The sequence below is a fragment of the Macrobrachium nipponense genome, chromosome 1 (genome assembly GCF_015104395.2).
Source record: "Macrobrachium nipponense isolate FS-2020 chromosome 1, ASM1510439v2, whole genome shotgun sequence".
Taxonomy (NCBI): domain Eukaryota; kingdom Metazoa; phylum Arthropoda; class Malacostraca; order Decapoda; family Palaemonidae; genus Macrobrachium; species Macrobrachium nipponense.
The window spans coordinates 103,514,094-103,527,175 of NC_087200.1; the positions used below are offsets into that span (position 1 = coordinate 103,514,094).

At 33.5% G+C, this 13,082-nt stretch overlaps 2 protein-coding genes across 2 annotated transcripts in view; one reads left to right on the forward strand and one right to left on the reverse strand.

The window, feature by feature from the left end:
• LOC135220262 (uncharacterized) overlaps positions 1-11,540 on the forward strand; it is a gene marked incomplete at its 3' end in the record, with an annotated part of 27,940 nt that extends 16,400 nt beyond the window's left edge. Inside the window, 4 exon segments of the mRNA XM_064257527.1 lie at positions 2,895-2,930; positions 3,195-3,230; positions 9,818-9,958; positions 11,434-11,540. Coding sequence (XP_064113597.1) covers positions 2,921-2,930; positions 3,195-3,230; positions 9,818-9,958; positions 11,434-11,540 — 294 coding nt within the window.
• LOC135220263 (uncharacterized) overlaps positions 1-13,082 on the reverse strand; it is an 80,775-nt gene that overhangs the window by 47,521 nt on the left and 20,172 nt on the right. The window lies entirely within an intron of this gene.

Below are 13,082 nucleotides of genomic sequence, written 5' to 3' on the forward strand. Positions count from 1 at the left end.
AACTTCTTAGCTTAGTCTTATGGTCATATCACCTTTTCATTTTCTCTTGACTTACTTTCAGATTTACTAACGTGAGTGCTCTAATCTCTCTTAACCTTTTCCTTAAATTTTTCACATATTCTCCTTAGATTGCCACTTGATTTTCTTCCCAACTTTCTGCAAGAGTCTGCAGTGCTCCTCTTACTTCTCTCCCAAAAATCATCTCCTTAGGTGAACATCCCATGCTTTCTTGATAAGCATTCCTGGTTCCAAGTAACATTAAAGGTAAACCTACATCTCATTCTCTTCCTGACTCAGGACAATACTTTGAAAACATACTTTTCAATGTCTGGTTGAACCTTACCAAGGATCCTTGACACTCTGGATGATAAGCAGTTGATAACTGTTGTTTCACTTCTAACAATTTCATTACTTCCTGGAATAACTTGGAAGTAAAGTTCGTCCTCTATCACTTTGTACAATTTTTGGTATTCCAAACTTTGAGAAAATCTCCACCAATTTCTCAGCAAGTACCTTGGCAGATATGTTGTTTCTAACAGGGATCACCTTAGGATATCTTGTCACAGGACACGTTAAGGTTAACAGATATTCATTTCACCTCATTTTTGGAAGTGGCCCAACCACATCTATAATCACCTTGCTAAAGGGTTCTCATCTAATTTCCATCGATTGTGGAGGGGGAAGGTTGTTTCTAAATGGTTTCATTCGGTTTTCCAGCTATCTAGCAGGCATGACACTCTTGACAGAACTTGCTGATATCTTCGTGAAGTCCAGGGCAGAAAAAATACCTCATAATCTTTTCGACAGTCCTCCTGATTTTCCTTCCTTGATGTGAGGATTTCTAAGGATGATGCATTTTTCCATTTGGGAATTTACAGGAAAAAAACATTCACTGGCCTAGGTACAAATTTTTAGTGCATGTTCTTTTAATTTCAAGATGAATTCAATGTCAACATTTCTCCACAGATCCATTAATCTGACATCCAATTGGTCCACTTTTCATGACGAGAGAGGCTTCCTCATTAATTACTTTAAAAATAATTACTTCCCACTGGCAATATTCCCAAGATCCTTTAAGAACCTATTGAACTCAAAACTTATCCCCCCACCAGCTGTTCTTAGTAGCCCCAAACTATGTTTTTATTCCAGATTACCTTACTCACTTGATAATAAATTTTGGAAAAAATGTATGAAATGTACATAGTACAGTCTTGACATTAGGAAAAAAGCAGAGATGCACAGCTGAATGATGCAAGAGAGCTAGAGTTAGTGAAGTTTAAGAACTTATGTTGCAGGACTGTCGGAGAGCAATTAAGATGCTGTAGAACAAAAAAACACCGGAAATTAATAGGATTATGAGTGAAATGCTACAATACAATGGAGGCTACCACGTTATGTTTAGGGTGTTTGGATTATAGGCAAAGGATCAGCATAAATGGTAGAAACCAGACTTACAGGAGCATAACATTACTTTCTATACTAAGGAAAGTCTATGGTAATGCTTACGGGAGGATTATGGCTAGAAAATAAATTGTGCGCGCAATAACATATTCTTATGATGGAACTGAAACCTGTCAAAAATTGCAGATGAAAGAATAACTTGTCCGTTGTAAAGGTGAGGTTTGACAATGGTACAATATGTCACCATAATTGTCTATTACGTTGATAAAGGGTATCATGTAAAAAGGTCAGAAAAAAGGCAACAGAAATGTAAGATTTCGGATAGGTAGTGAGTTTTGAGATGATTTAGTCATACGTAAAGAACGGAATATGAAAAGTTAATGAAAAGAGTCTACAGTTCAGAAGTAGATGGAGGCAGAAGAAGAGGGGCTTTAACACCTAGAAATTGAAATTACAAGATGAAAGTGTATGATGCTTTGTGTGCTGGGCATCTGGCATGATGTAGATGCAAAAACATCCATGTTTCATAACTTTTATTTAAGGGTTTTATCTACAATCCCATAGTTAAATTATGAGTATGGCAAAGATCATTATGAGAAAGTACATTATTTATATAAAAACACAAATTACACACCCACACATTATATATATATATATATATATATATATATATATATGATATATATATATATATATATATATATATATATATATATATATATATATATCTACTATATGAAGATGACTTTTAATGCCTCAGTAGTTCCAACCTCGCCTCACGCAGCTGAATTCAATCCCAAGGGGAGAGAGAGAGAGAGAGAGAGAGAGAGAGAGAGAGAGAGAGAGAGAGAGAGAGAGAGAGAGAGAGAGAGATGTAATGATTCCTGGAAACTATATTGCTTCTAATGATGAAAGCACTGATTGTTTTTTACGGCTGGTGGTCAGTCTACTATGGAGCTGCTGCCAGGACAAGGTATCAGTTATTTAATCCTAAAAAATAATTGCCAAACTGCAGCAGGTTAACATTCCCCCTACGCAGAAAATTAGCAAGTCTCTGTAACTACTGGCCAAGTTCCTTCCATGATTGTTGCATATGCTGTTATCATTCCTTATTAATTAAAGCATTTGTCTTCATTACACCTGCAACAATATTGTTTAAACTCTTACCTAGTTGCACTTTATCTCTAACCAGATAAAGAGTGAATATAACTTTGCCCACTCCCCTCATGCCATTTTACCTGTTGTATTCTTCTCTTCCTATTCTGAACGAAAACATTGTAACAATAACAGTTCCTTACCATTTTCTGAAATCATTATCACATGATTCTCATTTGTCTTATTTGCTACAGTGACTTTTTAATCAAATGCTCCAGCTCTTCTTGAGTCGTCTGTCTTTGCTTGCATTTATACGTACAACAAAACATAACCTCGCTTTCTCGTTAAGCAACTTTCATTTTATGGTAGATAATTAATTGAGGAACATTTTTTTCCAGGTGTCATTCCTGGAAAACTCGGCAGCATGGTCAAAGGTCAGTTACATTTTCTGGTTTCCATGCAGACATATCAGTATATTTCTACAAACAATATATCTAACAATTAGGCCTTTGCTGAAAACATTATCATATGAATACCATTTGTCTTATTTGCTTTAATGACCATTGCATCATATGCTCCAGTTCTTCCTGAGTCGTCTGTGTCTGCATTTATACGTATAACAAAGCATAACCTCACTTTCTCGTTAAGCAACTTTCATTTTATGGTTGATAATTAATTGAGGAAATTTTTTTTTCCAGGTATCATTCCTGGAAATCTCGGCAGCATGGTCAAAGGTAGTTACACGAGATCAAATGAGGATAAAAATGGAGAACTATTAGTCTGCTGCTTGATTTGTAAACTATAAATTCCACCACACAAAAATAAAAATGAAGATCTAGGCCATTTCGCCGTAACCATTTTGCCGCAGGTCTATTTAGCCGCAGAGGTCTCGCCGCAGACATACCCATCAATTTCATATTTCAGCTTTTACAGAACAAAAGAAAGGGAAAACAAAAATTACCATTTCAGAGATTGTTTTATTTATCATCAATAAATACAGTATGAAAATAAAAAAAATTGTATTCGCATTCTAAAAAGGTAAAGTTAACAAAAAAGATATTCATTAAAAATAATGAGCAATACCGCGTAAATACTCGATGCAATCTCTCTCATGAAAACCCCCTAACGATTCTTATTATTCGAGTGTCTGCCTCTCTGAATTTCATGAGTTTTGGTGTAGCCTATTGCTATGCCTTGCTACAAGTTGCTCGTGGTCAATGTCCCTTCCTCACTGAACTTTTCGCAAAGTCAATAAATCTCCAAATTACTGGGGAAGCTTCTGCGTGATTATTTGTCCTTTCTTCATTGCTTTAGTACTGTCAGATAGATTCCACATTCCAATAGGGAATAGCAGCTCACGCCTACCATTTCCTCTCAGTAATCTTCTGCCTACGTTGTCATTTATCTTTTTCACAACTTCATGATTTATAACGACTTTATCTTATCAGCAGCATATGGATCAAATATATAATATATATATATATAGTATATATATATATATATATATATATATCTATATATATATGCCATCGTGTGAAAACTTTTCCTTTCCACGTACAGATAAATGGTAGACTGCATGTTAATGGGCTTAGGATTTTCTTTTAGATTGAACTCCTTGGAGATAAACCGAATACAAAGCTCCTCGGAGACGGATTGAATAGAACAGATGAAAATGACATATGAAATCTTTTATAAACTTCAAACTACCAAATAAACACCAATTCTTCATTTTGGAGTGGAAACAATCTTTATAAAAATTTTGCTAAGCGATAAATTCATCTGCGGCGAGACTTCTGCGGCTAAACAGACCTTGCGGCGAAATGCTCGTGGCGAAATGCTCACTGTGAAATGCTTGCGGCGAAATTGTCCATCCCGACCTTGGACATCGCTAATGAATAGAGTTGCTTCATGACGCCAGTTTATTTTATCAAAGTTAACCATTCAATTTCTTATTTACCATATTACTCAAGTCTCCAATAAAACTGAAATACATAAAAGGTATGAAAGATTACCTAAATGTTTCGAGAACCACGAGCTCTAAATATTAGAAGTCGGTTATATTTGAAACACAACAGATAATGTACGTGAAACAAGCAAAATATACATTATAAACTTGACAAACGATCATTGGCTACCTTTCAGGATAATTTGCAAATGTAGAAATGATTGAAAGTTATCAAGGAGGTGAAACGTAGGAGAGCGAGCAGAAGATATCGCCTATCATGAGGAAATATCTCACATGACTATCAAACAAAAATGTAGCCTAGAACAATGGCAAATGCCTTACAAGGGAGTACGTAAATGGCTTCCCCAAAGACAAATGAGGCAGATTCCAATTGATTTTTAAACTATGTTTACCTCCTGGGAATATGATGAACCTATAATCACGTGGAATTATCAGTAACATATACAAGCACAAAAATAGTAATGCAAAACAATGCTAATGACATCATCAAAGAAACAAATGGATGATTTAAAAAGATTAGATACCCTAAAATGCTGATCATATCTCAATCATCAGAGTACAGACAAAAGCTCAACTTGATAGACTGTCCACATTCTTGATCATTTCGATTTTGTCATTGTGTCAACTGGCAAATCTCAATCAGCGTCTCGGGATCAAGTCTATACGACTGTTCAATGTTTGTATACCAGTATCAGAGCTTAGCCCCTTCTTTATATTTTCAACAGACGAAGACTTCGAGAACCAAATTCAAAAGAAAGTACCAGGTTACGAACAGTTAACTGCACTATAACAAGGGATTTAAATGCGTTGATATTGAAAATGGACGTACGACATTTGGGTTCAACATCAACACACATCAAGGGCACGTTATTCGTTATAAAAAGTAAGAGATTCCATATTAGTTTCTCCATTATGGGGTGTAGAATGTTTCCAAGAAACTACACTGTGTCAGCCAGGGACACATTAAAAACAATGTCACAATTGATTGGTTTATAATAACTTCACTTTTTATAAATAGTAAGAAACTACGCAAATGAGAAAACAGACTCGCAAGAATTCTTATACATATATATATAGTATATATATATATATATATATATATATATATATATATATATATATATATATATATATATATGGAAAGTATTTAAGAAATTTGTGGTATTCATTTGCTTTGATTTGGCTTTTAGAATCCTTGTTTGTTTTATAAAACTGAACATAAGATTTTCGACACTAAGTAGCTTTCTTCTTTTGAATGAATCATTGCTTTTATTTCAACACAAAAATAAAGCTTACTCTATTTTGTGACAAACGATTCCTTTTAAACAGTAAAAAAAGGGGGGCGGGTATATGTAAATCCATCAAGTAATTAGAAATGGTTTTAGGAATTTCACCAAAACTTAAAAAAAAATGGGAGGGAAAATTTAACAAAATTTTAATGTTTTGCTTTCACATACTTTACTCCTTATGATATCCTCCCAAGCACTATTCCTTCGTGCATTGCCTGATTAATTTCTTTGACTATTCAACTGGAATTACACTCAGTCCCACTCACACCTCGTTCTTACGACAATCAAAGGCCCACACAAACTCTAAATAGGTCAAATTAAAATGTACTAATGCTTGAAAGTCATCAATATGTCAAAGAAATAGCTAATCTCTTCTAAATGATTTTCACTCTGACTACCGTTGTTACTCAGTAATGACAACAGTAACAAAATAGAACTTTGCTTTAATAAAATAATCAACTGAAGACAACAATAAGAGTAAGAAATTCCAATTACCATTTCTACTTTATCTTTAAATAAAAATGGCGCCATAAACAACGAAAAACAATCCAACACGACAGTGAGGAGGGAAATGACAACAGAGCTCGTTACCTTGCACCAGGATTTTAAGACGTGCTAAAACCGGATGAATCGGGCGTTATTCATTTTTACTAAGAATTTGCATAAAGTTGCTGTGAAAATAACTAAACTTCTAATTAACTGTTGATTCTGTTAATTTTGCAAATCATTTATAATTAAATATCTTTCCATGATGGTGTTCAAGTTTTAAAGTGACTAAATGTTTAGAGTTTCACGAACCATGAGAGTTTTTTCTTAAGTTGGATATCGAATATGTCATGGCCTACAGAATAACAAAGTTATGAAATACACAAACGAAGTAAAACTTCATATCTATCATCACTGTTTCAAACAGCAAGTCATGCAAAGGGCCTGTGTGAATTTCTGCCATTCATGTCCTTACTCTGCTTTTTCTTCAATAAATCTCCAGTCACCCACAGCCTCGGTCCCGTTTCTTTGTCCTCATCCAAGCATTTCAGTGCCTTTTAATTCCTCTGGTGCTCTCGGGAATTCATTAAGACATTATCATGTAGTACATGAAAATGAAATGTTTATGGTATTTATTTCTCCTTCATCATATCCTGCCTACATACAGAACTAATGTAATTTCCATTATGGTACCATTTCCAACCCTTGTAATGTTCGATTTATTCTGAAATTGACATGGCCTTGAAGATTGTTTTCCTACTTTGCCATAAATCATGTATGCACAGCAATATGAAATATACTAGACTAACGTAGTAATATCCTTAATGTTTTATGGAAACTCAGTCTATCTGAATTCAAGATCTTCCTCAGCTTACCCATTGTGTTATCTTTATATTTAAATTATTTAACTATTTTCAAGCCAAAGTGAACCTGTACTGGATATCATTGTTCCAATATAGCTGAAAGATTCAACCGCACTAATCCTCAGTCCATCAAGTGTCACTTCATCTTTCGGAGCAAAGTCTATCCTCTTGAATTAGGTCAAGATAGACGATACATTCTATCAAGCAAAGTTTGTAAATCATATGTTCTGCTGACTAAAGAAGCCTAATCTTCATCTTCTGAGTGACAATTTTCTATCATTACTTTGCCTTAAACATTTTCTCCGTTATCTCAACACTTCATTTATTGCATAATGTGAAAATGGCAAACAGCAAAGGTGACATAACATTTCCCATTCGCATCCAACTATATACTGCGAATTCAACTGACAAGACTCAGCCAACATTACCTTTGCACCTACCTCGTTCATGGATAATTCCAACAAGCATTGCATATTAAACGAAGATAGCATAGTGATTCAAGACCCGTCATGCTTATTCTGTGGATTTATAAATTCCATACCCTGTACATAACCTCACCTGCCTTTTCTAAAATCAGGTAGTTCATCTCTAACCCCTGTACAGATTTCCTTCCCCATTTACAGATTACGAGCATTTCAAAAATGGCCATCACAACAGACTACAATGCTTTATAATGGCCTCATTCATCCGAGTTGTGTTTCTTTTATTTGCCAACAATTCATTTGCTAATAATCAGGCTTTGTTTATCCATTCTATATTCTATAAAAAAGAACAGTTATTATAGAATGTTTCGATATATATATATATATATATATATATATATATATATATACATAAATATATATATATTATATATAATATATATATATCTATATCTATATATATATATATCACATATATATATATATATATATATATATATATATTATATATATATATAAAATCATATATATATTAACTGAAGTCACCTTCCAATTATTCCACTGCAGACCAAACTATTCTATCTCTTAAGTGTTTTATTGCACCTTCCAGTTGAAACCCGTGAATTCATCCATTTGTACAGTCACGTGTTCTTGAGTTTTCTTTTTTTTTACTATTTTTTATCAATCAAATCATCCTCTCATATCCTATATTCATGACCTTTTTAATACTTCCATCAGAAGTTATCTTTTTTTCTTCTTTAGATGTTATTCATAATGAAAAACCCCCCCATTTTTTCCTTCCTTTTAATAGACACATTCCTCTTTTTTTTGTAATTAAGGGCACTCCCTTAATCATGATTTTGTCAACATTATCTGCTTATTTTTCCAGTTCTTTCGTTTCTTCTTCTGTTTCACAGAACCTCGCTATCTAGACTTGAGTAGTGACAACGTTCAACTTCACATTCTCCTTTTATAACTTGAAATTTTTCTCTAAATACTTTCGTCCATTCTTTATTGTATCCGGGTTTCATCCGATATCCGAGGTCTCTGTCTTCTCACTCATCCTAGGGCCGCCCTAAAAATGTAACGAATCGACTATTTTTTTTTAATACGATATTATTCTAAACAGTACAAGAGTTGAAACACTAATCTATAACGATCAAACACATATTACGAGAACAACATGACTCAATAAACAGAAAGTATTATGCTACTGCAAAAACCAAATCGTTGTTTACAGACGTATTCAATGATAAGTTGGTCATAACCGGTATAAATTAAAACGAATAGAAAATCCAATTAGGTCACTAATACAAACTAAATTACGCAACGCTTCAGAAGAATATACAATTTGAATCTCTTCGTTTTCTGTCAATAACTATATGAAAGTTGATTAGCCTGTCAGTGTAAATGAAGTTTTTGCATGTGCTGTGATAGATATAAATTTTGCTGCCAAATTATATCTGGTTCTTTTGTAACGCAAATCAGTCATAAACATGTCCGTTATAAACTGTTCTTATTAAATATTTTCAATACAATTAGAACCTTGTTTTTTCCGAATTTTGAAAAAATGTAGAAATGAAAACCGAATTATTCTCTAGTTGAATTATGTAACGCTCTTTAACTTTCCGGATATTGATGTTCTACTTTACATACAACCAAAAACAACTAATTACAAATTCTACCACTTACAATTCAATATGCTTGTATTAAACTAATTTAATTTCATTCGATAAATGAAATTTTTATAGTCTTGCAAAAACTAAATATCAACTAACCTTGATCAGGGTAATAGGATGGACATGGATATAAGTAATCAGACCACCGAATAGTTGGCATCTGAATTGATCCTGAAATTACTTACAATCCAGGCCACGTAAGTTAAGAAAGTTGATTTTGTAAAACCCAATCGATTGTCTTTCTGGTGTCTACTATGATGTATCTACATCACATTTATATATCTATGAAGAAGAGACTACAAACGACAAAACAAGTGATTCCATTCACTGGAAACTAAGGAGATGGATTCATTTATTGTGAAAATATATAAGTATGCAGAGGTCATTTGTAAATGTAATTTGTTATAATAATGAATGATTCGACTTATTTTGTATATGCTAATTTTAATTAAAATTCATAACTGGTATAAATTGTTAAGTCTATCTGGGAATTGTTTTTAATGCATATTCAATGAAGAGGGATACTCAAACATTTTTAGAAATTATTTCATGTTTGTTGATCTAAAAAATGGTCATAAGGATCCTACAGCTGAAAGCACTTCTACTTCAATCGCAGGCATTCGGTACTTGTTTGTCCTACTAGGGGCTGGTTTCATCAGTATGAGCTTCTATCAAACCACCAGCAGACGCACGTTTATGACGCACCAGGAATACCACGAGCAATGTGAGGCTGAATGTGTTGATGAACAACTATATGGTGAGTAAACATACCAAAGCATGAACGACTTAATTTCACATAGTTTTAGAAACCTGACTTTGTATGTATAAAAACTTGAGACCACGATTAAACTGTTATAACAAATTCTACCATACATAATGGGAAATATTTTCTATAGGAATATGACCTTAGTATATAAGACGGGGATCTCCAAAACTTTAGGTATGGATACCAAATTTCTGGTAGAAAAAATAAATACAACCCATGTCTGATTTCGTTCTGTATTGTATAAAACGAAGAGAAAAAGAAAATCAAGTGTGTCTTGGGGATAATTCCTACCGTTACGAATTAGATGCCGAAAGGTTTGGAACTCTCCAAAACCGAAATTCTGGCCAATTCTTGGTTCCTCGGCGAAGAACCACATTCCAAAATGGGCTGTTTACCTTCCTCATTTCTCGGATGTCGAGGATTTTCAAGAACTGTTACATGCTCCTGAGGATCCTCTGGGTCTGTCATGGTTTGACACAAATTTTGACCAAGGGCTATGCAACTCCTTTTCAGAATAATTGTTCAGTCTTGTCCTGAAGATAAAGTAGGAAAGCAACGAAAAGTATGAAAACTTGACATGCGTGTAAGAATGAAGACATACAAGTAAAAATGACCCATAAAACGAGCTAAAATTAAACGAAAGAACTATTGCTTGTAAATTAGAAAATGAAAACACTCAAACTAACAATGCGATGTATGAATGCTATACTTACGTAAAGCTTAGATATAAGTTATTCAATACTACCACTGAAGTTGAAAGTCAAACACAATTAACACTGAGGCTTGTAGGATCTTTAGTAGAAAAACACCAAACAGAAAGAGTATGATGATACTTGTGAGAGTTGGAAAAACAAGCACAAGTTTTACCCATGTCATGCCATTGTGAAAAACATTTAATTTAACGATACCGGTTTTAATTTTGCACTCCACTCACAATTGATTTAAGACACTAGCCGAATTTTAAAGTGAAAGAGAACTTCACTAATATGAACAGTTACAATCTGAAGGTCTCGCCAGACCAAAATGAAACGTGGGGTATCTTGAAGACTTCAGCCACTAATAAGAACTCCTTTATTTAAAAAGATAATTGTTCGAGAATGTTCAAACACAATCATTTTTTTGTAATAATTTGAAAGATGAGATTTCTCCAGACTAGCAAATGGACGTGCAGAAGAACACTGGCGGAATTCCTAAGGACTTCCCAACGATTTGCTATCATCTACAAGCCGTAACAGTTCGGTATTGAATTGGTAAAAGTGGAAATACCCCCTTGACTCTATACCTGAACTTTTGGTAACAGCGTGCAGAATTGCTGTAGAGATTATACTAAAACGCAAAGTAGATCATCAAGTATTCCCTGCATCATTACTATTGCCTGAATTTTTTTAATTACCTTGCAAAATTCAAACAATATCTCATACGTTGTTGAAAAGGGTGTTATACTAACCTTATATGTTCCTTTACAGAAAATATACCAGAAGACTTTCTGATCTATACATCCACTTGTACAATTCCAAATATTCCTATCAATCACCCAAGCATTGCCAAATTCAAACGTCAAGAACCTCTAGAGGTAAGTTGAATATGATAATATTTATAGAATATATAGTACATATATGTGAGTGTGTATATATATATATATATATATATATATATATATATATATATATGTAAGGCCTAGGGTTTTGATTAATGATATATTGCCAATATGTTCGCTGTGACCTATGGAATGTGGAGAAGCAACGACCTGAGGAAAGCTGATTAATGGGTTTCTGTCGGTGGCGTGAGATAAAACTGCATAGTTAGACAAGTCAATGTACGACAGTTCATAGGTCTTTCCAAAGTGCCTTTGTGAAACTGGTTGCACCCAGTAATTATGAGGCGCTAACGAAGTGTGCGTTCGTAAGTGCATGTGGGCCTCTTCCTTTTAAATGTATGATACACAAGTCTATGGGGGATTTGGCTTAGAGGCGGCTTTGAGAGAAAGACAAGATACCGTGGTGTTCTCCGGAGTGGTTTTTTGATAGTGTGTGAAATAGTCCGGCTGCTTGGGTGAGTTTTGAACTGTTTTAGCCAAAGAGTGGCTTGTTACCTATTTGACATTTTTGTGGTAATATTCAATCTTTAATCTCTGATTGTTAAACTTGTGTGTGTACTTACGGGGTGTGTTCTATGTATTTGAAACAGACGGTTCTGGCAAGAACTATGGGGGGACCGAGGGAGTCCCGATGGGGAAATAGACAGTGGGTGTGACCAATACAGTTTAGACATTTTACTTTTGTGGTTTTTAAGTTAGTCAGTAAGACTTGGATCATTATCTTTTGTTACTTAATAAATGTTTATTTTATGATTCAACTCTCTCATTTTAATTACCTGTTAGAGTGGGAGAGAGAGAGAGAGAGAGAGAGAGAGAGAGAGAGAGAGAGAGAGAGAGAGAGAGAGAGAGAGAAAGGAAAGTCGCGAGCCGCTGGTTTGTTTGTTGTTGCCTCAGTGGCTAGTTGTTGTTAATTGATAAGGAGATATATATATATATATATATAATATATATATATATATATATATATATATATATATATATATTTATATATTTATATATTATGACTGGTAAAAGTGTACAGAACACTTTTACCAGTCATTGTCAGCCCATTATGGAATTCAACCGCCTTCCCACGATTATATATATATATATATATATATATATATATATATATATATATATATATATATATACATATATTTATATATATATATATATATATATATATATATATATATATGTATATATATATATGTATATATACATATATATATATATATAATATATATATATATATATATATATATATATATATATATATATATATATATATATATATATATATATATATATGCAGATTTCGTTGAATTCTATGGTTTTTTGGTTGTTGATCAACTTCTTATTAGTTTGAAAAAATTTCCTAAATCTTTTTCGTTCTTCTAAATTTAGTTTGGTGGACAAAAAAAAAGGGGAGATTAACTCTTTGTTTCACTAACTGATAAACACCACAGGCTGTTCCGTCACTCGTCGTGACCTCTTCAAAGTGTATTATCTGGACATGTTGTTCGAGATTAAGCT